Raw genomic sequence first — 25,635 nt, 5'->3', positions numbered from 1 at the left:
CATCGAACAAGGTCTGCTTGCCTTAAAGAGGCTCCCAAGAGAGGTGTAATCCTATGGCTGTGCCCAGGCATTCGGCAGAGGGATGGGGAAGAGACAACACCCTGGAAAAATACAACAGCACTGGCTGGCCAAGGTGCTGCCCATCACATCTGCAAACAGCTGCCTGGAGAGCACCCAAAGGCTTTGCTTGGAGGTCTTTGCTCTCCCACACCCCATCCAACACAGAAAGGGCTGCCAGGACTGCCCCCAAACACCAATGGAGAATGAACTGGAGAATCACGTCCAAGGATGAAGCCAGTGCTCAGCTGAAAAACACGTCACCCCAGTAGCTCCCTGCCTGTGGCACTGGCAGCAGCCACGGCACATGGGGCCACATCCAGAGCTCCTGTGTGGCAATGCTGGGGAGCTGCACCGGGAGCTTCTCCTCACGCCGCCCAGCTGCCAGGACACCAGGATTAATGCATCTCTATCTAGGCACCTCATTACCAGAGATAGGAAAACTGGAGCAAGTTCAAAGAGTAGCAGCAAATGCAATTAAGAGCTGGAGTGAATTAGGAGGGGAGGTGGAAAGAGCCAAACCTGCATGGCTGGCTAAGCCCTGGTGGGGTTGAAGTCACCCATGAGCATCCCAGGAGTGCAGACACCAGGGAGAGAGGGGGGAAAGCCTACTTGAGTGGGAAACAGACAGCCAAGGAAGCAGAGAAAATCATCTAAATGGGTAAAAACCAAGGCTGAGAACAAATATCGACACGGTCAGGCTCTCAAGCCTGGGGTAGGTGACCTGCAGGCACAAAGCAGGACCCCCACCCACATCTAGAACAGCACTGTCACAAAACAGCCATCAGTTTTCACCTTCCTGTAACTCCTGCTAGCCCCAAATACAACTGGATGGACTATTTGTAAGCACTCAGACACATTCTTCCCTTCCATTTTGGCCATTCCGTAGCATTCAGCTTCTCTACCAGCTCTGCAAGGATGAAGGGAGGAATAGCCACACATCTGCTAATGAGCCAGAAGCACCTTCTGCCTCTATGAGGATCATATGAATGACCCACACCCTGCTGCCAGCCCAAGGGAATAGCAGCACCAATCGCATCTGCACTGAGGTCTGCAAGTACAAGCTACCCTGCTTGTCAAACTTTCCAGTAGCCTTACCCATGTGCTTGGCCAAGGAACCCCAAAAAAGTACTTCCTTTTGGGGTAAAAAGAATTAATTCCTGATGGATTGCATTTTACCACCTCCCACAGTACAGCCACCACTACATGCTTCTGTCCATAGAGTGCAATGGTCCTGCAGGGAGGAGGCAGGAGACCCCCACCAGGCACCAAAGGCAGGCAGGGAGGCAGCCACAGGAGACTGAGGACAGCAGAAACGAAGAGCTGCCCTGAACCCATGGAGCAAAACACCTAATTCCCAAATTCCCAGCTTCTCCATGGGCCAAGGGTCGTGATGCCCCATGTCCTGCTGCAGCCTCACATCCTCCACCAAGCAAGCCTCCGTCTCCAGCACAGACCTGCAGCAGGAGCTGCCACATCTTGTTTTTTATGAAGCAGCTTAGGAAGAAGCATCACCTTCCCCTGCCCAGCCCCGAGGAAAAAGATGCTTTTAAGTGGCAGAGGGGCTCAGCACGAAACTGCAGAGGACGGAGAGAGGTTACGTTTGCTTTCAAAAGCCTTTTTCATTGCTAAGCCAAAGGCTGGGGCCATGTCCCTCTGTGATAAAAGTGGCCTTAAACAAGGCTTGGCATATCCAAGGCGGGAGCAAGGAGCAGCTCTGAATGGGGAGGGACCCCGGGAAGCCCCTGGCTCCAGCAGGGAGGTTTTCCCTGCTTGGGGAAAGCAGGGGCCAAGCAGCACACGTCCCGCTGCTGCCCTGCTCCCGTCCACTGCAGCATCGCTTCCCCAGCTTAGGGCTGTCGGCAAATGAAAAGGAAGAAAAAACCCTTTTGTGTGTCAAGGCAAAGCTTGGGGAAAGGGGGGGGGGGAGTAATGGGAAAAAAAAAAAGGGGGGGGGGAATGAAAAAAAAAAAAGACAACACGTGGGTGGTCTGCTCAGGAGACTTTTGACTTTGTTTTTTTGGCTATTTTCTTTCTCGGCAGAAAGAGCTCCTGGGGCTGCTCGGCAGAGGGGTACGGCCAGATCACAGGAGCATCCTCAGCCCACCCAGGGGCCAAAGTTCAGCTGGCAGCAGCCGCTCGCTCCCAGCGCCGAGGGGGCTCGCATCAAAGTGCGGAGGAGTCAAGAGAAATTAAAGTCAGAAACGGTCCAAGGAGGGGGCAGAGGGCACTGCCGGCTCCCCGAGGAGAGAGGGGCACCCCACAGGGATGTTCTGGGCACCCCACTCCCTGCATCCCTGTTCCGGCCCTATACAGGCTCCGAGATGCTGCAACTGGAGACTGGGACTGGGAAACAAGAGGATAAATAGGATTTTATGGTAGTCTCTTGGGAGCTCTCCCTGCCCTGGGAAGAAAGCAGGATTCTATTACAAATAGAGGGAAGGCTTCTAGATATTGGAGAAGATTCCCATCACTGGTAGCAGAATCATGTAAAACAAGATTAGGCAAACATGCAACAAGTTTAAAAGCTTTGGCGAAACCTCTGCTGGCAAAGCTGGCACGGTGCAGCTTGCAAAATCCCAGCTGAGCATCCCGTCGGAGCTGCAGCGAGCCGGAGCAATAGTGACCCAGGTGTGCTGGCAGCGTTGGAGGGGAGCTGGCAATGGCTCAAAGCCATGGGGGCCCTTGGGGAGCTGCGTTTGTACTCGGCAGCACGCCGTCGGCCGCTTGTGAAAATGCCACCGAAAGCTACAGGAGGTTGATTTAACTTAAGCAAGAGCTTTCGTGTGAAATGCAAAGCAGCTCCTTAAAACTTGTGCAATTCAGAACCTGGTAAATCCCTTTGCCTGCACTTTCCTGACAGACTTGCATTGCAAGACGAGGGACCCCACGTTCCTCCTCCCCGGTGCTTCGTTAGGCTCCTGAGCTTGTTCTGGGGAATGTATTTGACTATGGGGGCTCTTTGCAGCCTGTGGGTCTCATGGGATCTATCAAAGGGGCGTGACGTGGGATCCCGCTTTCAGCCCTCATGAGCACAATGACCGTGGCACTGCTTGAACTTGACCCCCGAGCACGGAGAAGCTGCTGACCAAGTGCTTGAAGATGTTTGCCTGACACACAAAAGGCAGATTCACGGCTGTGCTTTTAGCCCCTCTCCCCACTCTCTGCCCACCGCAGGGAAGGCTTGCCATTGAATCAAGCCTTGCCTCAGCTGAGGGACAGCAGAAGGGCTGACCTTTTGGGGTTCTAGAGCTGTCAGGCTGGTGCCAGCCATGGTTACTCATGGTACAGGAGATGAGAGTCTGCTGGGGAGCTGTGCTGGGGCTTTTGGCATCCCAATCCCATCCCCAGGGTGCCTGGGCTTGCAGCCAGGGTTCCCTGCACCCCCAAATCTGGTGACCCCACCTGTGCCCCCTTAGTGATACCAGGCAGATGGCCCCAAATCCTGACAGTGAAGGTGACCAAGAGATGGCAGCTCTTGGGAGAGACCGGCCCTGCCAAGGCATGACTCAATCCAGTGCAGCCCGCGGTCTCTGCCGGCACCATGGCCATGCAGAGCAGGCTGAGCCGGTTCTTGTGCCAGGTCCTCACCCCTCCTATAGCCATGCGGTGCCCAGAGCCCCTTCGTCACCACCCTGTGCTCAGCGATGTGTTAGGTAGCACTAAGCAAAATTCACCACCAAGGGTGGGCTCAGCACTGCCCTGGCACTTTCAGTGCACCAGGTATACCCCAAACTACAGGCAGCCCCAGGGAGGGCTTGGTGGGGAAATCCAGGCGGGCAGCATCACTGTGTCATCACACTATGGCAGAGCACCTCCTGCCCCAGCTGCCTGCTAACACCCTCACCACCTCCTCTGAGAGCAGGGATTTCAGGCTAAAAATACACTGTTTACTGACTGAGAAGCACCAGCTCCCACGGCTCAGTGCTCGCTTCCCATGCGGGATGTGACCTCTGCACTGGGCTGCTCACCAGTGAGCCTGCGGCATGTGATAGCGAGGGCAGAGATGAGCCACCGTGCCCTTTGCAGGCTGCTGTACTGCAGGTTCACAGGGGTAACAGTGAGCTTGAGCAGAAGACAAACAGGGAAAAGTGAGGCCAGCGCTGCCAGACTGGGGGCCAAGGGATGGCCAAGCTGCCCAGAGTCCACACTCTGTCCACACAGAGCCAGCACATGCAGATACATCCCCCCGCACTCATGGACCATGGTCTCCAAGAAAATTCAGCCCTTCTTCTCTCACCCCTCCATAAAGATGTGTTGCACCAAGAAAACAAGAGGATGACACCAGGATGCAGAATTTTACAGCCATTTAGACCACAGAAAGCACTGGGTGGCAGCTTCCCACTTGCCGGGCTGCTCTCAGAGCCAGGACCAGTGAGGAGGGTGGGCATCTCCTTGCTCACCATTTCTCCTGATCCCAAGTGCAGCACCAGGAGCTCCCCAGCCCCAAGGCAAAGCCCTATAAGAAATGCCCTGCAACACCTCCAGCAAAGATGACAACAGGCTCCAGGTTTGACGGTGCTCCAGACACACTTTGCCCCTCCTTGCCAGGACTGACCTGGCAGGGGGACATGCTCCTGGCTGCGGGCACGGCCAGGGACACAGCAGAGCAGCCAGACAGGGGCTGATGACCCGTTCTGTTCGGTCAGTGCCACATTCCAACCCCTTCTCCCATCCAGCTGGAAATATTTTCCATGCGTGTCAGCTCTCTGCACCAGCCAAGTCGCAAACAAGCGCCTGGCGACACTCTCCAGACCCCTGCAGCCCCCCCGAGCCAGGGTCGGCGGCGAGGAAGAGGAGAGCGACTCACATGTGATGAAGTAATCCTGCTGCCGCTTGAATTCCAGGCCCATGTAGTTGGGGCTGAACTCCTGAAACTTGATGGTGAAGCGGATCTCCTGCTCCGGCCGGTTGCACGTCACCAGCACGTTGGGGTCCATGACGGTGCTGCAGGCATCTGCCTGGTCCTTCTTCACCAGGTACAACTTGTAGTACTCGTAAGGCTTGGACGGCTCCGCCTTGGGGCAGATAATGTCCAGTTTATCCCCAATCTCTGGGTAGATGACCAGCCCCTTCCCAGTCATGAACCTGGAAGAGAGGAGGGCAAGAGGTTAGCCACATGCTCTAGCACAGGCCACAGTGGTCACACCAGCCCGTTCCACCCCGTGCACAGCCCTGCTTTCGCACCATTTCTTTCATGCTTAAACTGCTGTTTTCCCTCTGCAAAATGGCTTTTGACACCAAAATAAAGCTCTCTTCTTCCTTCACCACCTCTGCACATGCAAGGAGCCAGTGCAAGGCTCCCATCAAGAAAACCATGGGCTCAATTGGTTCAGCCCCACTCCACATCCCTCCTGCCATGATGAGGGTGAGCACCCTTCCCAGACACAAGCCTGGCACCCAGAAGAGAATGGAGCCTTCCCACAAAGGGCTGCAGAGCGGGCAGCCTGGAGACGCCACGGCTCTGCCCGACGGCCAGGCAAGGAGCTTCCTGCAGGGACAGGCAATAATTAGGCATGGGGAGAAGCCCTGACAATGGGGCGCAGGGAGGGATCCCTTCCACGCCCCAGCTCCCTGAGGAATTCCTGTCCTTAAATGGAAGGGAGGGAAGCATCCTGCAGGACAACTTCTACCAAGCCAGGCTCAACGGCGTGCCCAGGAGCGTGGGAGGACCGGATGGAGAGGAGCAAGGAGGGAGGAAAGCTATTTGGGGCTGGAAGGCAGGGCATTGCGAAGGGAAGGAAGGCAATATGCTGATAATTAGCATTCAGATTTCATTATTGTGGGGTAATAATCTGAATAATTTTTTTTTCAGTGTGAAGTAGAGTATTAGGGAAACAAGGAGGGAAGCAGCAGATCATCTACTTTGATGTAGGCAACATAACGCATTCTTGATGGAAGATAAGGTGGGAATGGATGCTCCTGCAAAGTTATCTCCGCTGCAACTCCCTCACATAATTTGGGCACAGCAAAAACCGAAGCGTGTGCCTCAGCAGGCTGCACGTCGGCAGCTTTCCCTTCCCACTCTGACGCAGCTGGGTCCCTGCCCCATCCCACCCCTTCAGTCAGATGGGGGGACAAGGACACCTTCTCCCTCCATCAAGCTGCTCCGGCTGGGGCTGCAGGCACCACAGAAGGAAGATCAGACACACAAGACCAACCTGCTCTGTGGCTGTGGTACAAGTCTTTGCAAGAAGCCACAGAGCTGAAACCATTGCCTGAGCAGCCCAGACTCCAGGCCTCTGGCTGCCCGAGCCGCAGCAGATCCGCATGCCGACCCATGGGGCTGGGAGGCAGCAGGCGGAGCTGGGGCCCACGCACAACCCGATGCCCTTGGCAAGGGCTCCGGAGCCCGGTGCCAGCTCTAGCAGGGGGAGGGAGGGATGGCCAGGACAGAGACAGACATCAACTGCACCTTTCTGCCAGCTCACCAGGTCACCCTCACCCAGCCCCAGGAGAGGAGGCAAGGCACAGGGACAGGGGAACAGTCCCCTTCACCGACGCTGCTCTGAACACGGGAGCTGAATTCCAGAGGGTTGTCTGCCCCATCCTCCCTGCGGTACCCAAAGCATCACTGTGGGATCATCCCAACCCCAGCACCACCATGGCAGTGGCTGTGCCTTTGCCATGCAACCTTGTGGGAAGCAAGTAAGTTGTGTTAAAGTCATGACTGCTGGAAGAAGGGATGCAGCAGCCTCATGGAAGAACAGGAAACGTAATCCACACAGGGCCCGTGCAGGTGGGATGCTGCACCACGGCTCCGTCCCCGGCAATGCCGGCAGGTGAGCCACGCTTTGCCTGAGCGCTACCAAGTAGGTCAGCTGGCCCCCGGCCAGCGCACCGCTTCCAAACCTTGGGAGGGAGCGATAAAGGCTTCCCCCACCCACAATTCCTGACGCAATCCCAGGAGCCGAGCAGCAGGAGATGCAAAGGAGCCCCTGCCCCTCCCTTCCCTTGCTCAGCCTCCCCACCCCGTGCCGGGCCGCAGACATGCAGCGCAAGTGAACACTTGCACGCTCGCTCATGGGTTCCCACCCCGAGAGGCAGCTGGATCCCACACTCGTTTCTCCACGGTTGGCCTGAGTCAGAGGCTTTCTGGCACAGAACTCCCAAGTGACTCAAATTCCCTCCTCCAGCCCCTGCCAGCTCCCTCCTGCCCAGAAGATGCCAAACAGGAAGCCACAAACAAGCCAAGCAGATGTCTTGCAACGCCGGAGCAAGAGGAGAAGGCTCCTATCTGTCCCCCATCTTCATACCAGAAGGACCTATCACATCTCCTTGGCCAAAGCCTTGGCCAACACCAGCAAACCAACCGGTCCATGTGACACCAGCCTGTGCTGCCGGCACGGCCGTCTGGGATCGGGTCAAGCTGATTTTTAATGAGAGGAGAGGCCATAAAGCAATCAAGGGAGCTGAGAACATCCCAGCACCACATCCTGCTGGCACTTCTCTTCCTCTTAGAGAATTCACAGAGGAGGCCTCTGTTTGTTTTATTTGTTTCAAGGGTAAAATGACAAGATTAATTTCTTCTAGGAACGCTTGGTTTCAGCTTCAGAAGCACACAGCTTCTGCCTGGGAATTAGCCCAGGAACGTTTTCCAGATCTCCTACACGAACATCAAGCAAGACTGAGCTACCAGCCAAAGCAGCAGCCCTTCCCCACATGCAGTGCTGCACGGGGCTTATGGGGGTGCTCCCTCCAGCTGCTGCTCCTTGCCAACCACATTCCTGCCCACACACACTCTGTACCCTTTGCCCTCTTATTTCCCCGATTTCTTCTCCTCTGTTTCCTCCTTAGTGTCCTCCCTCTCTTCCCTGAAGACGAAGAGAGTCCGGGCAGCACAAGTGGTGGAAGTAAGCCCCTGAAGAGCACGCATTCAAACCCCTCTCACTGTTCTTTGAGCTCCTCACCACAACCACACATCCAGATTTCTCCCCCCCCCCCCCCCAACTGTGCTTTGTTGCAAGCAACAGCTTGTGATGACCATCCTAGGGAAGACAGACACCAGTTCCCATCACGCGACAGGCCTCCACAAAATTATACTTTAAAATACAAAAGGCGCAAAGCAACATTTATCACAAGAACAGCAGACAAGTTCTGGGTATGAGAAATATTACTCCAGAAGGATTGTTGAAGGCAAGAAAGAATCACTCTTGACTTGTCTTTACAAGGACACATCTTCAGTTTTATCTTAACCGGGAAGAATGAATAGATCTCCTTTTAAATTAAGAGTGAAACTCATCATGGCCTCAGAGCACACGCTGTCATTCTGCGGGGAGAATCTGCTCTATCCTCCGTACACTACAGTTTTGATTTCCCTGTTTTAAAGCAGGGAGGGAAACAAAGAAAAATCATAATTCAACTCAACCTTAATGCTAAAACTAGTCTGACCAAGTGCTTTTGAGGCTGATCGTGCACAGTGTGTGCTGGAGCCTAGCTGTGGAAGGCCACGAGCAGGCACTCAGCATCCCAACTGCACACAGCACCCGCTTCTACCTGTGCCTCCACTTGGGAGGAGGATGGTGGCTCCAGCTTTATTTATTTAGCCTTGGTGCTACTACCATTAGCAGCTCACAGATAACATCTCAGCATTCTTTCTCCTAGTGGCAAAGGTGGTGGAAAAGACTAACTACAACCTATTAAAGTTTAAAAAACACTATATTTTTGCCCTTGCTGCAAACAGCATTCATTTGAGCAAACAGTGCTGTTGGGGGGACACTGGCCTCTGCTCCATTATGGGCAACTTCATTAATTAAAACCCCTCAAGGTGATTTTTGGGTGGCACCTGTGGCTGCCCACCTGCAGAGCTGTGCAGGTTGCTGAAGAGCATCCCATCCCAGCCAGGCATCCCGATCGCCACATCCCGGTCCCCAGCTCCCGGCCCCGCAGGTTCCCTGGGAGCGATCAGGTGGCAGCATCCAATTTCCTCATTGTTTCGGGAGGTGTTTTCTGATGGGAAAGGTGAAAAGGGTATTTGTGAGCCTTGTAAACCGATTCCTCCGAGTTGGGTAAACAAGGGGAGCTCTGTTGGCAGCGGGATGCCGGGATGCCGGAGCAGAGATGGGATTAAAGAACAGCCGCTCCCCTGCCCCGAGCTGGGGGGCCGCTGGCAGGGACCCTCAACCCCTGCGGACCAGGCAGCTCACCAGCTCGGAGGGTTGGTCTCCCATCAGGGATCTAAAAAGCACGTGGGACCTGATGGAACGACCCAGGGCCTACATATGGGACCTGCTGGAAGGGCCATGAGCTCAGCCAGTATCCAGTGTCAGAGGCGGCCACCCTGTCATCTCAGGGCTGGTTTGGGGGAGAGGAATCGGAATGAGGCAGTAAGAGATGATAATCCCTTGAAACACGCAACGGGGCTGCTTAGGGTCCAGGGAGGGATTGCAGCCTGGTGTCCTGGTGCTGCGCCTAGGCAGGAGATGAAACCACACCATGGCACCAGCACATTCCCTAGGTGAGTACCGACCAGCCCCACAGTGCCAGCTGCTCCTTCAGTTCAATCCAGTCCTTCGGTCTGTCCTTTGGTTCAACGGCCAGGCACAGACGCACCCAACAGCTCTGCACACTGAGAACAACAGGGAACCACAGGCAGAGAGATGCTGCCCTTCTACCAGCAGCCGAGACACTCACACCTTGGCTCTGAGGAGCAGCCACGTGGAAGGGTGGCAGGGCTCCCAGCAACCCCCCTGAGCCAGCCAGATCACAAGCCCATGGCTTCCTGGGCTGCCTCAAAGGACACTGGCTGTAGCACCAGGGTTCCTGCAAGCCAGCACATCACACAACGATGACCTGCTCCATCCCACCGCTGGTAGAGGCTCAACAAGCCCAGGAACATGAGGTAAGAAGGAAAACCATGCAGGTTGAGTCAGAGCAAGCTCAGAACTCCTGCTGGGCATGATACCTCTCTCCTCCACACACACACACACACACACACACACATACCAAGCAGGCTCCTCTTCTCCACGTGGGCATGCATGGGCTAGCAGACTGGGTCACAGTTAAACATGGACAATGCTAACATGTTCACAGTAATAGCTGCAAACACAAGTGTCCTGCAGATACAGCATCAAGCACCTTTACAAACAAGCTAGAGACCTTCAGCTCTTCCTCGGCGAGAAAATGACTGGTAAAATGCTTGAAAATATGACTTTTAAAAAAGAATGAGCTGACGCACTTTCCAACAACCTCTCCCCCAAGCACAGGCCCTCCTTGCATCACATGAACTACCAAATCTTCGGGGCAGCACCACTTTCCCCACATCCAAGAAACATGATGCACCTCACCTTGTTTCAGGCTTTGCAGAAACAGAAAACAGAACAACATTTAACAACAGTCTCCTCTTCAGAGGAGATGCTCTAAAGCATTAATGCTGACATACATACAAGATGACATATGCTAAATGCTGTTTTCTTCAAAGAAATCCAAAAATAGCTGTATCTTCCAAGGAGAACATTTACTTCTGGCAGTGAAGGCTGCAGGATGGCTGATAATGCCCGGCAGAGCGAGGCACTGCAAGTGGAGGGCAGCAATAACCAAGGTCCATATGACATTTTCTAATATGCAGGGGACCTGCATCTTCTGGTGCCTGCCAGCTGAAGACCACACTGGCGCAGCTCTCCATACCAACAGAGCACACAGGTCCCACCAGCAAGACCACAGCTTCCATGAGCCACCGCAGCTCCTGACAGCTGGGAACCACCTTAGAAAAGGGATGGGAAAACAGCCAGCAGCTCTGCAAGCTGAAGAGACCCAGTAGAAAAGCCAAAAACTTCATGTCTAAACTGTGTGCGTACTCCTGAAAAACACCTCTGAAACCTGTGAGAGCTTTGCCCATGCCCAGCCACACACAAAATTAAATGCCTGCAACTCCCTGCCTCATTCTTTTCCCTTTTCTGGGACACAGCAGCACTGTTCTACAGCAGCTACCCAGGCACAGGGGACCCTCTCTACCCAGACCGCTTGGCCATCAGTTAGAAGAAATCAGTCCTGTCCATGGAGGAGTCCTCCAGACCCCTGATGCCACAGAGCCAGGTCACACTCCAGCCATCCGAGGGTCCCTCCAGAGCTCACAGTCACTCCAGAGCTCCTCCAGTGACACCCTAGCATTTGCCAAACTCATATTTTCACCAAGCAAGAGACATCAAGGGGTTGGCAGCAAATACTGGGCCCTTACTTGGGCTGTACCTTCACAGCTCCGTGGCTGAAGCCAAACAGCATCATAGGACAGGGACAATGGCATGGTCCTTTGAAAGCTTGAGCCGAGAGCACCAGACATCCCATTTCACAGGGATGGGGGAGGACTGGATACATCTGTGGGGGTCCCCAGCCAGCCCTGCCAGACACTGCACCCCACCACCCAACTCACTTCACCTCTCCAGAGCCAAGGACAACTAATACAGGAATGAATTACACACTTAACCAAAGGGCCCACCTCATCCCAGTACACCAGCAGCATCCACAGCCCTTTTCCAGAGCACCCGGAGCAGTGACAGCACCTGGAAGCACACAACCCTTTTTCACCTCCCGTTAAATTCTTGGGAACAAAGATATCCCATGGAAGGAAGTTAATTACAACTTGAATAAAAAGGTTCCCTGCTCTCCTCTGCCTCCCATCTGTATCTGTCGCCTTCTCGCTTGTTCAGTTGAGTTACTCATCACCACAAAGGAGGGTAAATAGGAGCACGCAAATCCCTACACTTTCAGATCCCACTTCTTTTATGTGCTCTGCTATTATTAGTCTCCTTTAAAAAGAGCCTTCGATCTTTTTTTCCCCCTGCTAATCTACGTATAATTATTTTCACTGCCCTTCTGCAGACCTCTTCTATTTCGCCTACATCCTTTCGGAGCCGAGGTGGGGAGCACAGAACCTGGCAATTTCAGGTAACTCTTTCTGAAAAAAAAGAAGCCTCTTATCTCCTTCAGCCCTTTGGCCTCCACTGCTCAAAGAGATATTTTTCAGCTATTCACAATGGCACCTTCCAGCCTCTCCCAGCTCTTCGTCATCCCCCTGTCCCTGGGGAGGGGGAATTGCCTCTGCTGAGCCCCTGCGGCCACACTGTCCCGTCCCCCTCCCAGACACACTCTAAGGCCCTTTTTCCACATCTTGGGTTTAATGAGGCCCATTCAACCCTCCCAAAGACAAAAGACCCTTCTCGTTTCCAAACGGATTTACACGACGCATCAGTGAGGCATAAACGGGTTGCCATGGCAACCCGCACCCTGGCCCCCCCCAGCACTGGGATGCCATTTTCTAACGCCACTGAGCCCCAAAACCCCTTTGTTGCTTTAATGCCAGCTGTAAGGTTTGTCACAGGCTGGTAAAAGCACCCACCCACCCAAAAGTGACACACACACACCCTCAGGTGCCAAGGATGCCATTTTCTGAGATGAAGCTAAAAGATGCTCAAGCCAGTGCAGCGCTCGTGCAGGCACCCCAGTAAGCTCTGCACCATGATCAACTCCAGGTCATGGTCAAGCCAGGGTTCAAATTAAGCAGAAGGCAAGGAAACACCCAACTGTAAAGGGGAACTGAAACTAAAATATCCTTCCCTCTGCCCAGAAAGAGGTGAGATGCTTGAGACAGCACAGGAGAGTCCATGCTAAAGCGCCAGCCCTGGCTTAGCTCCCAGCCTCCCTCCATAGGGAAGCCGGTGGCTTTGGCAGTGCCAGACGGCCACTCAATACTTTGCATAGAGGCTCAGTAACCATAAGCCTCACACTCAATGCTTCATGCTGTATTTCTCCCTAAAGCTTCAACCACTAAAGGCCAAGAGATAATATCGTCTACTCCATGCAGAGCTGCCCATCCCAGGTGGGAAGCAGGAGAGACCCCACCATGGCTCCTCGAGCTTTGTTCAGAAGTTGCACAGCCACTGTTGTAATCCTGAAGACCAAACCCTTACAGAATGTAAAGGGGACGGGCCAATTGTGCTTAGGAAAATGGAGAAAGACCAGATGGAACCTATTCTATCACAAAACCACACAATTGCAGTGTCTTTCTGCAATGGGAAGCCAGGAGGAGGACCCAGGTTACAACTGCAAACCAGCCTGCAGAAGGGTCTGGTCTCCCCTTCTCTATTCCAGACCACTTCTCCCATGGGAGAAGGAATCCAGAACAACACTGGGCAATGACTGACTCAGAACTCCACCCACTTCACCACCCAGCAATGGTTTCCATTACTAGAGGTGCTCTTCAGCCAAAAAAGCCACCCACCAAGCAGCAACAACACAGTCCCTCTGTAGGGGTTTTGCTTGTATCATCCCTGCACCGGATGCCAAGGCAGCGCGAGTCCAGATGCGGGACAGCTAGCAGGTCACTGGGGGGAAAGAACAATCCCGACAGGTCTCCTCTGCCCTCTGCACCAGCGGCTGAGCTCAGGAGCCCACTCTGCTCCCAGGGGCTTTAGGACCAGTTCCAGCAGCGGTTACACCACGGCTATCACCAACCAAGAAGACATCGAGCACAGGAGGGCTCCAGCCCATGAGGGTGCTGGAGGGATCAGGCTGGCAGCCATGCTTCAGGAAAGCAGGCATGGGTGCTGGCCACACCTTGGTGTCCATGGCCAGCGGCTGCCACCACAGCAGTGACATCCCCATCCCCACAGCCGCCAGCAGCCAGGGCCGGCCCCGGTGACTCAGAGCAGGGCTGCAGGAAGGGCTTTCTCTTTGAGCCATCCTCTAATTACAGCATGGCAAAAGGTACACGCTGTCAGAGAGCATCCAAGCCCCAGTCTCCCCCCTACCAGCCCCAAGGACAGGTACTGGAGACCCACAGTGCTCAGGTGGCTACCAAAGCACCCAGCTAGGTAGGGAGAGAGCTCTGCTGTCCCCTCCCATGGCAGAGACCACATTTCCAACCACATCTCCTCCTGTCCCATCCCAACTATGGCCTATCAGCTGCCCACAAACACTCAGCAGAGGTTGGGTGGCTTTGGGCTTTGTCCCGCAGAGGCTAAAGCACGCACCAGTGATAGCAGAGCCACCACAGAAGCCACCAGTACAGGGCCTGCCGCGCCGGGATCACCGGAGTGGGGTTCCTGACCCAGCCGTCACACTGCTGCGTGCCCCCTGCTTGCTGTCAATACATCCACTCAATCGGGATGGGGGTCTCAAGGCTTTGGTTACCTCCAGCACCCTGCCTGGGTGCACATTGCCTGCCCTGTGGCTGGAGAAGACGCACATAGGTAGTGGGGGACAACTGGGTACCCCCAGATCACCTCCGCACTGGGGATGAGCGCTGCCAAAGGTGGGTGACAGCACCTGCCAAAAGGTGGATGTTTTCTTTTGTCCCCTCCTGGGCTCAGCCAGGATGCCTCCCCATGCCTGTCTACCACATAAGAGGATGGCTGCTGACCCCCACCCCCCCAGTGCTCTGAGGAGGAAGAGGAAGAGAAGGAAGGCTCCCAGGCCTGGGCGCTGATGTGAGCAGCCATGTGCTGTTCCATCTTCCCACCTCTGCGCAGCAGCCTGTGCGTTCGGATACTGCACCCAAACCATGTAAACAAACCATATTAACCCAAAGCCCGTGAGGGGGAGTTACAAAAGGAAAAATGCTGGTAATTGAGGGAGTTTGAAGCAGATTTAATTGGGGCCAGAGCCCTGGCACAGGCTGCTGCTGCCACCTGCAGCACTCTCCACAGCCGGTGGCATTTGGCCCTGGGGACCCCCAGCTCCTGCCGGCACCAACTCATGGGGTGTAGACCCCATCTGGGTTCAATAAGGAGCAGTGGGGGTCCCCTGGGCTCACACCCGGCCCCCCCTACACCCCTGCAAAGTCATTATTTTCCAGCACAATAAGCGGCTCCGCCAGCGATGGAACCAAGGGCTCGGCCAAACCATAAAGAGGGAGATGAAAAAAAGCCATATTCTCTCCCTCAAGTAATATCGCCCCGCACCTCCCCTCGGAGAAATAAAGACGGACCGAGTTATCTAATTAATGCTGGCAAGAAGCGGGGAGGCCGGGGTCCGGGGGGGGCTGCCGGCAGCCCACAAAGGCGGCGTGGGGAGCGGTCTCCCCGCCGCCGCCGCCGGCATCTCCCATCAATGGGGCCCCACGCTGGGAGTGAGGTAAGAGGGGATTCAAAGGGGGGTTTGTCAGGGGTTTTGTTTTTGAAAACGGGGGAGGGGAAGGGGACAGGGCTTGACAAGAGCTGACAGACAACTGAACAAAACCATAAGGGCCATGAATGGCAACACGGCTCTTTAATTGGCATAGGAATGGAAAGAGAAGTGAGACAATGAGGCGCGGGCAGCAGCGGCGGAGCCGAGGCGCAGGCAGCGAGCGCTCACCTTCTGCCTGCCTGCACCCCTGCTCCCCAGCACAGCTGCCTGTCCAGAGGTTGGCAGCTGGATGTTGCAGCTGCAACCACCATAACCTTCCCCATAAAACCATCCGAACCCCCCGAGGAAATGGGAAAGCATAGCCCAGCACCCCAGCAGGCTCTGCAAAAGCCAGACGGCACCAGAAGCGGCACAAACCCAAAGCCTGAGCGCGGGATGCTGCAGGTATTAAATGATCCAGCGGAAGCAGATCAGGTTCCCCGCTCAGCCTCGTGTACTTTTCAGCTTTGATTCGGTTTCGATGCTCGTGCCCTGGCTGCAGCCCCGCTCATCCGGAGGACGGGGGGCCGAGAGGGGAAGCGGGGGAGAGGCAGGTTAAAAGGGAACAAGGTTGGATCAGCGGGGTTCCCACTCCTTCCCTGACCCCTCCGAAACAAGACAGTGGAGATTTCGCCTCCCGGTTCCAAAGCAAAGAATTACTTTGGCAGGGGATGCGGCAGCGGCTGGGCGCCCACTTGGAAGAGAAAGCGGCAGGAATATGCCCAAGGAACCCAAGAGCAAGACCTCCCCGCCAAGCCCCACTAATTGTCATGCAGATTAATCCCCTGCCAGGACAGAAAGGAGGCAAAACTGCAGCCCTTCACCATGTGGGTTTGGGGAGCGCAGGGGACAGGAGGGTGGGGGTTCAGCCCACCAGACCTGACAGCAACCCCAGTATTTTATGAAGACCCCCCCCTCCCCATCCTTCCCACCTCTCACTTTTCCAGCTCAGTTGGAAAAATGAAGAACTGAAAGCAAACAGCCAAGAGATGAAGTTACAGCCTGCGGTTAGTCCTTGGGCGAGAGGAAGTCCCTTCCTCCCTACACCCCAGTACCTGACACCCTGGCTAACCCTCCACTCCACAACCCCAGACCAGCCCCCTCCCCACATGGGTCAGTGGCTGGGCACGCTCCCGCACCCCAACCTGGCCACCACAACGTTGCAAGTTGCTGCTTCTACATCCTCAGGGGTACACGAGGGCTCCCCAGACCCCCTCAGCTCCCCACTTCACACTACACATGGCCATACAGCTGCCTTCAAAGCAAAGGAGAGGATCAACCAACCTCACCCATTTTTCTGAGGACTTCCACAAATCTAAAGCCCACACATCCCCCAGGGCGCAGCAGCAGTGGGGGCCTTCCAGCTTCAGCCACTTCCCTGGCACCCAGCAGCCCCCCAGGGTGAGCTAGCGCCCTGGAGAGCCCACTGAGGACTGGGTGATGGCACCAACCTTCACTTGTGAGCATGGGCTGAGGCTCGCCCTGGGGAAGCAATGCTGTGGGCTTGAAGGATTAATCCCAGCATTAGGAACTGGGCAGGGAGAGGAGAAATCCCAGCGGATGGTTACCCGCAGCCGGGCTGCGGGATGCCCTGCCCTGCACCAACAGGTCTCCCGGGTTCCGCCAGCCCCGCGGTCCCCGGGGAGCAGCGTCACCCCTGGCCGCGCCGCCGTGACTCACTGCCAGGCCCTTTGATCTCCCGGCTCCCAGATGTGGCCAAACGAGTTCTGTCATCCTGGCTCAGTCTGGAAGCTGCCATCTTCCCAGGCAGCTGCAAATCACCATCCCTCAGCCCTCGTGTCATTACCGGGAACTCGCCCAGCTGCAGCCAGCCTTAGAACCCATTAAAGCCTTCTTAACCACCCCATCAGAACGAAGTGCATGCGTACAACCACCCCAACAGCCGTCCACTGCAGCCCTGCTCTAACTGCCCCAGCAACCAGGTCGCACAGTATTCCTCACCTCTGAGTCAGCCCTATCATCCTCACGCCGCGCTTGGCTGGACTGGACCTTCAGCCCCACACCACGGGGTGGATGGGTCTGGTTTAGGTCTAGGAGAAAAAGCTAAAGATGAGTCATAAGACCTCAAAAGATTATTTCTCCCTTCACCCCGCCCTTGTCCTCCTGCACACAGACTGCAATGGATCACCAAAACCTGGTGAGCAAGCTCTATGAGAAAGCACGAATCCAGCCTCTAACCTTTGGCCATGCTCCTGGATGTCACTCAGGGAAGAAAGCTACCCCTTTCTCCCTTCAACCTCTTCCTAGTGCTGCTCACATTCCCTCATTCTGGCACAAAAGCCCCAATCTTCTCCATATCTGCAGCCTGCAGGAAAGACAAAGCCTCTCCTAAAGGCTTCACCACGGTAAGAGACTGGGATCCCCTGTGCTCCCCTCTGCTTGCCCTTCCACTGCTCCCAGTTTACCCAGTCCAGGGCTAGTTGGCACAGCTGCAGCTGAGAGAGGAGCTGGGAGAGAGGCCAGCACAACACAAGAGTGTCAGGTTTAAACCTCTCCTCCTGCCGAAAGAGATCTGGCTCGTACTTGCTTTTATTTTTAGGCCAGATACACATACAGCTGAACTTTACACAATGTACAGCCTCCCGCAGGGAACAGGAGGAGAGGAACCAAAAAGCCCACGGCTGTCTTGGGTGTCACAGACGCTGTCAGATCCAGAGGTCTCAGAACTGGGGCTGCTCTCCAGCCCCTTCCCCAGGGATGCCCCGAGCCCCAGGAGCTTTAACAAAGCACTAAGGGAAGCTCAGGTTTTAGATCTAAAAATAAACCAGCCCTTGGGACTGGGGAGGAGGAGGAAAAGGAGGAGGAGGAGGGCAGAGCACCCAGGCTGCCGCCCCGCTTCCAGCCCTGGCCCAGCACACAGCAGTTTCCAATTGCCTGCGGATGGGGAGCATTCACAGTCCTCCTCCTCCCTCCCCCAGGACAAAAACCTCCAACTTGCCACCCACATGCATGGAAGAAAGCTGACGAGATGCCGCAGGAGAGACCAGAGTCTGCCCCCAACCACTTCCTCCCACCCAGCTTCGCTGCCAGATGCGGCTCCCCAGAGCCTTGCCCCAGAATCCCGCTAGCTCAGGCGTTCCTGGCTGCGGTGCTTGCCCCACCGCACACAGTGCCACCAGGCCAGGGACATGTCCCAGCGATGCAACCATGCCAGCAAGGGCTGATGCTAACCCTTGTATTGCAATGTTATTGCAAAGCGCCTGCTGTGTGCACGGGGATTGTTCCAGGCATGGCACAGACACCCCCCTGTCCCCCAGCACTCCCCCACTCACTGTGCAGGGCCAGAGGTGGCTCAGGGCACCGAGGGGATGCAGGCAGATGTTTGCAGAGGGCAGATGTTTGAGGAGATGTTTGCGGAGGGCTGCAGCCTGGGTGGCATGCGCACCTCCCACCCGCTCCCCAAAGCACTGGAAGCGACCGGAGGTGTGAAAGCAAACAGAGATCAAACACCCACCTTGTACACGTGGCCAGCGATGGATTCAGAGCATCCACCAGCAAAGGGGGTTTGTTTAACAGGCCTTAAATAAATGCCAAGGGAAGCACTGCTGCAGAATGGCCCCAGTCCTGCCCTGTAGCCCTTTGGACCCAGGTGGGACTCTGCGTAACTCCACAACCTGCCCTCACTCGCCAGACCCCAAATCACCTTCCTGGGCCCTAGCTCCCCTTCCCTTTGTGCCTCCTTGTCCCAGCTCATGAAAGGCTCTTCTGAAGGGCTCATCCAACCATCCAGCTTTACCCCAATGAGCACATTTTAATTCTGCTTGGCATTTCAGGTGCTTTTCCTTCTCCAATTTAGTAAGGAGAAAGTTCAAAACATTTGCAGTGACTGCGATGCACTAATTTGGAACTTACCGTGGTGTCGACATTGCATTAAGTATTTCTGTCAACCGTGAGGACACACCACGTCTGTGTAAGAAATTACACTGGCAATTATAGCTAAAGAGGCGTGTAAAATTAAAAAAAAATAAAAAAAAAAATGTATTCAGAAATGATAACTGACATTCTTATTAGGATTAATCTAATTTTAGTAGAGTCATTTATATCCTGCCTCTGGATAAAAAATGAATTTCAATTTTAAAATCTGGATAAAAACTGGCATTTAAAAAAAGTACTTTCAGAAGTCACCCTGCATGATTAAGCATGATAATAATATGAGAAAGCTTAACAAAAGCTTCGCCATTAAAGAAGGTATTTGTTAAACTAAACAGAACCAGAGGTATTTATCAACCTGAGCAGACTATTCCAGGCTAACTCAGGACCTGGCACTGTCAGGTTTTGCACTGCGGTCGCAGGTTAGTGGAGAGCAAATTGGCAACAGCAGATAACAGGGAAGGGCCAGAAAGAAGCTTGGGGCTGGGTCATCTTTGTCTCTAGATGCCAGGCACCGCTGAGAGCAATACAGTGCATGCATAGCCTAGACGAGGACAACAGCAAAGCACAGAAAGGATTCAAAGACTGGGAAAAAAAAAGGTGGGGGGAAGGGGTTGGTTTAACTTATCCAAAAAAGAAAACCAAAGAGATTTAACTGCAAGTTCCTTTGCAAAGGGAAGATATGGGCCACAGTGTTTGTCTGATGCCGAGATCCTGCAGTCATAGCGGAGGGTAGGCAGCTCAGCATCACCCACACCACCCTGAAGCAGCGCAGGCTTTGCTGCAGCTCTGGCATAGATTAGCTGTCTTGTAGACAAGCTGCGGTGCTGGTCTCCTGCACTGGTCTCGGTACTGTCCTAACTCCACAGAAAATGACAGTTTGAGTGATAAAGATCCTGGCAGGCTCCATTTCCCAGAAGTGCACACAAGGAGCTTCTCTGCTCCCTTTCCTGACTGACCCAAGGAGGATGCCCTTCCACAGCACAAGCTTCCTGTTACGCACATCTTTAACAACAATAAAATAATCTCAAAAAAGCAAGTGTCCTTCTTAGCACTGAGATACTCTAGGCAAGAAGCCACCTGAGATGCCTCCTCCAGACATGCATGTTGCTCCATGTCCCCCATACCCACATCCTCCATGGCCATGCCCATGAGCATCACACACCATGGTGTACCAAGCAGATGTTCACCTGCCCAGAATGGGGAGGACAGGGAGCCAGGAGAGTGTGCAGAGATGGGAGAACGCAGGGAGCCAGGCATGGGAGCTGAGGCAGCCAGCACCAACCATTCTCTTCACTCACTCACAGCCTCCCAGTCAGAAAGGCATTAAGCACATAGGCAAGACACAAAATGATTTAAGCACATGTGGAAGGAGCCAAATGCCGGGGGGGGGGGGGGGAGGGGGAAAGAAGTCCCAAGCTGATTATTTTATTTTCTCCTGACAGTTTCAGCCACAATGGCCAATAAATCCCAATTACAGATTTTAAAAATGCTTCCTGCAGACACTTGGACCATCAAGGCAATTCTGGGCTCCCATAACTCCTGCTTTATGATGGTCATACATGTCAACTCTTCCCAGAGCCCAGCATTTCAATAAAGATGACCATAAAGCTAGATTAGAGATTAAAGGACTGACTCACAAGTTTGTCAGAAGAAGAAACAAGTTTCTCTGCAATTGCCTTGCCATTTTTACCGACTTCGTTTTTTTGACGGTTTTATACTACCAGTAAATTTTCAGACTGCCAACGTGCAAGACAACAACCCAGGGAACGCAAGCACAGCAGCGGGGAGGTGCAGGGAGGACACGAGCTCAGCCACGGGCTCAGCTGACAACACGGAGATGAGAAGTGACAGGTCTCCTCTATGGGCTACCCATCGCCTGCGACGGCACGGGGACGCGGACGCCAGCTCCAACCGACCTTCCCGGTTCTCCCCTCCCAGGCCCCCAACCTGTCAGACTGCTCTCCAGGGAGCAGTGCTGTCCTCATTTCTCCTCCTCTAGCCTTGGCAGGGTCAGCAGCTGCCAAGCAGAAGCACGCAAGCACATGGGAAGGTGACAGGAGATCGATGACCCCCCAAGGGCTCCCCATTGCTCCCCATCAGGACCAGGGACCCCTGAGCATCTGCATGCCTCCACAGCTGCCGTTTGCCCCCCAGCTTGTCAAATCAGCAGCAACACCCGCAACGGAGATGCCTTTTAAACTATAAACACCGTGTGTTTATTGTGCTCTTGTTTCCTGGATGAATATGCCGCTTCCTTTTAATAAGTGCTCTCTTAGGAGAAGGAAAAGGGAAAAATAAAAAAAGCAGCAGAGAGGAAGGATGACTCACGGTGAGGCCACATCTCCATGAACACAGGAGAGCTGCCGAGACAGTGCCAAGGACAAGGGCTGGGATCAAAAGGACAAGAGCGGATCAATCGCTCCCCCCCTGGGGAGGGGAAAGGCTGGCAGGAGCTGCCAAGGGGAGGACAGTGGGATGGAGCCATGCCCTTCTGGCCACCCATGGTTTGCCCACTCGGGTTCCAAGAAGCCATCTCCCTTTCCGGAGGTTCAGCCACTACTTTCACATTCTGAACTGGGCTCTCACTTGTTCGATTTCATTCAGCCAGCCACACAGGGCTGTTCCACACACACCAGGGCACGGTGGTGATGGTGACAGGAGGACCAGTAGGAACCATGGGTGCACCCAGCAGGAGGTAAAAAAAAAATGCCCTTTTCCTGAGTAAATGAAAGAGCCGAGGCCGGAGCTCAGCATGCCGAAGGGGGCCAGTGCCCTTTCTGCCGGTGTCTCTCAAAGTCTATCAAAAAGTCCCATTTACATCAAAATGCCCTTCCAGACATGCTTCAATTTTACTTTTCCCCTTTCATCTCCTTCCACCCTCCCGCCCCACCTCACAGCCCTATTGTACTCACAGCATCTCGCGCGGCAGAGAGGCCCGAGCGGGCTGCCAGAGTAAAAGAAAACAGGAGAGAAAGAAAAAAGCTTTAAACTAAGAGAGAAGCCGGAATCGCTCCTGGTCCCACTCCAGCAGGAGCTGTGACCCCATCTCCTCCTGCCTGCTCCTTGGCGGCTGCCCCGGGGGGATGGTGCTGGCCACGTCGCCACCATGGGGATGGGGACTCGGGCTGCCCAGCCTCCGCTGGAGACCAGGCTTTCTGGTCAGGCACCGGTAACCACAGATGGATTTAATGAGCTTTAACAAAAGCCTTGGGCAAGGGTTGCAGAATGCAGCCCTGCACCACTCAGCACCCTGCCATCGGCACTGCCGCCACCCCTGGCCAAGCAGCACCCTTAACATCCTGCTCCCAACAAGGCAGCTACTGGTGGCACTGGAACAGCCCAACCCTGGGCATGGGCACAACTGCACAAACCATTTGGCAATGAAGCGGACGGAGTTTAAGTGCCTCCCTCTCCAGATCAGTCCTAAAACCACCATGAGAGCTGGAACATTCCCACCCCATGCCAGGCTCTCCTCTGCCAAAGCTGTGTCCCACCTGTCCTCCTCGAACAAGTCAGATTTAATGAGCTGCTTTCTTCCCCCAGCCCTGGCCCCAACAGCACTGCAGCCTCGCTAACAAACTCTTGCAAGACCCTGAAGAGCAGAGGCACAGTCCCTGCGTTGACTGGTTGACATCTAAGCCCAAGGGTGAAATTCACTCCACATTATGGCAAGCGCAAAGGCAATTTAATTCCGGTCTAACCCATTAAAGCCAGCTCTGGCAGTGCACAATGCTGCTGCCTCTCGTGGGGCTCTGTCCATCTCCCCTGACACAGAGCTTTTCCAGTCCTCCCTTCCTATTGTCAGTGTCTATTTTTAACCCCAAGCGTTATTTCTCCCTGCGTGCCTTCAGACACTCTCTGGGGACGAGGTGGAATTGCTGAGCTGGTACCAGGCAAAGTGACTCAACTCTCACCTTCAGAAGCACTACATAAATCACAAGTGTAGTGAATTCTCCTCCGTTCACATTTTCCTTCCTCCTTCCCACCAAGCTTTTTGTCTGGGGCTAAAAGCAAGGGAAATTGTGAGGAAGTAAAACTCGTGTCCATCAGCAAGCAACATCCCGGCAAGCCATTCTGCTCCCTTTTCATCCGAGCACCTTCACCATCAGCTAGATTTACCTCTACCTTGGGAGCTACCTTGCAGCTACCTTGGGAAAAACCTACATCAACAACCCATTGCTGGAGCAAATCAAGGTCAGAACCATAACCTTAAAGTAGGTCTTATGAGTTGAGGCTCCAATCTACCAGGCATGAGGAACGAGCTTGATAAATATGCAGAGAGAGGCACACACATCCCGGTGCAGGAGGGAGGAGGCGTTTTCCTCGCGGGGCCCTGGCCGGGCTGAGCGCGCCGGATGACGATGCTTCATTACTCCCTTTCAGCTGGTCCTCCCAGCACTGCAGAGCAGTAATTAACAAGAAGGTCAGCAGCAAAGCCCTTCAAGAATCTATACCTTCAGGGGAGTTTATCAAAACAACCCACCATTTGCCTTCTTCTAACTCACAAAGCGCATAAAAACCCAACGCCAAACGTTGAAGGAGCAACATGTGCGCTGCGCTAGGCAGATGCTTACATTATTTGGCATTAAGAGCCAATAAATAATCATTAATACTACTGCTAGCAACGATGCTCTCTGCAAGGAAGCCCAGATGCCAAGCAGCACGGTGTTTACGGCACAAGCATCCCGCGGCAGCGCGGGCTGCGGTGAAGCTGGGCGCAGCGGAGGCAGCCTCCTGCGGCACGGATCCGGGAGAGCCGCCTGCCGTGCACAATGCAGCCAGCGCTGCCAATTCCGGATTGTGTCCCCAGTCCTGCAGCACTTGGCAGTTCTCGTAGGGCCCGAGCTCAGGGGCTGGCAGAACCCGGAGAGCCACAGCTCACGAGCACACCCACTTCCATGTCCGCACAGGACGGCTCCGGCTGCCAGAAGATGCGGTGCAATCAAGAGTCATCGCAGTCTGAGCTGCTTGAAACCGCTCGGGCCAGCCCCAGCTCTTGGGCTGACTCCCTGGTTTAGCTCGCTGGAGCTGGCAAGGCGCTGGAACACACACGGCCACAGCGACGAGGGGAGGCAGCATCTGGAAGCAATTATCCCACTGCTCTTGTATCTGTCACCCGCTCCCCATCCCTGCGCAAGGAAACGATTCATGCTATCAACAAATCTCTATCTTTAATAAACCAGAAAAGGGATTTTCACTCTGCTCCTCGACAAAGAGTAGGAAGCGGAGGCTTCCCCAGCAGATGGCACGGGGTGGGCAAGGTCCCTCCTGCCATGTCACAGGCACATGGGGACAGGCACCTGTATGTGCCTCAAGGAGGAAATGTTCTTGGATAAGAAATGCAAAGATTTCTCTGCTCCATGCGCCGCAGCATGTTAATGCTTTACTTGCAAGTTTGATGTCCCACAAAACTCCAACTGCTTTACAGGCATGGGTGAACTCCTGGGAGCTCCACAAGATGGTCCATGTGCTTCTACCTTCAACCCACACATCTTCATCCTCAACCCACACCTCCCCATCCTCAAAGAGGACAAATAAGGAGGAAAGGGTCCTGCCTGGGAGAGCAGGAGCAAGGCGGACCCTGCAGCCCTTCCACACTCCAGACACCCCATCCTCAGGCTGGCGACAGCAGCAGGACTCCCTGCACCCTCCATGCCACTCACTGCACCCATCCTGCAACACACCCAGGCACAACATGCCCTGCACCACAAAAGAAGCAAAGCCCAGGCAACAAGGGATGCTGTAGGCAGGCACTGGTGCTCTTCCAGCCAGGCAGCACAACCGGCAGAGCCGTAGCCCCACTGAATAGCTGGCACCCCAAGAGGGGGTACCCCCCACCCGCCTTCCCAAGCCCATAGGTTGCACATGCAGCAAAGGGAGGTGGTTTAGGAAGCCTTTCGTGCCTCTCCTGGATGTTACGAAACCAGCCAAGGAGCATGAAACTGCCTGCCGTGGGTGGGAGCACCCAGGGCTATATGAAGAGCTCTGTAGAATTCCTGCCTGGTATGGGAAAGCTCCCCCACCCCGCACACACCCTTTCAGGGTATTTTTTTTTCCTTGAGAGAGAGGCAGGGTAAGCACAAACACCCAGCGCAGCCCCACATGAAGGGGGTAATTAGGGAAGCAGCACCCATCGCTAACCAAGTCAGGGCAGAGATCAAAAGCAACATCAAGTGTTAAACCTCCCTGGGATCAGGAAACCGCTTCTGGGAAGAGACTTACATGGGACCCCCCCCATCCAAGCCTTTGGGTCCACCAGAGCTGGTCTCTGTGAGGGTACTGGCTGCTCCCCACCACTACCACAGAGTGCCATCCTCTCCCCAAGACACAAAGCAATAGCAAGCAGGCCTACACATCATCGTGTACCATCCCGAGCCACCAAACCCAGCAAGGGCTGTGCCCCAGTCCCTGCCTTTGGCAGGGAGCCACGGACAGCCTCCCCCGAGCCCCTGTACTCATCGCTTACAGTGAGGGAACACCAAGCCCAGCCAGCATCGTTGTCCCCAACATCCTTTGTGGGACAGCTTTCCTCCATCCTCTACCCTCAACAAGAGTTCTTGTAGCTCAGGCAAGAGAAAACAG

General features: G+C 54.6%; 1 protein-coding gene across 1 annotated transcript in view; it reads right to left on the bottom strand.

The window, feature by feature from the left end:
• EFNB1 (ephrin B1) overlaps positions 1-25,635 on the bottom strand; it is a 51,582-nt gene that overhangs the window by 16,578 nt on the left and 9,369 nt on the right. The window contains exon 2 of the mRNA XM_057404818.1: positions 4,868-5,145. Coding sequence (XP_057260801.1) covers positions 4,868-5,145 — 278 coding nt within the window. The remainder of the gene's footprint in view (positions 1-4,867; positions 5,146-25,635) is intronic.

The sequence above is a fragment of the Pezoporus wallicus genome, unplaced genomic scaffold, assembly GCF_028554395.1.
Source record: "Pezoporus wallicus isolate ANWC-B61680 ecotype Strahan unplaced genomic scaffold, APGP_CSIRO_Pwel_v1 contig_5104, whole genome shotgun sequence".
NCBI classification, from domain to species: domain Eukaryota; kingdom Metazoa; phylum Chordata; class Aves; order Psittaciformes; family Psittacidae; genus Pezoporus; species Pezoporus wallicus.
This window is presented reverse-complemented; position numbering and strand designations above follow the sequence as displayed.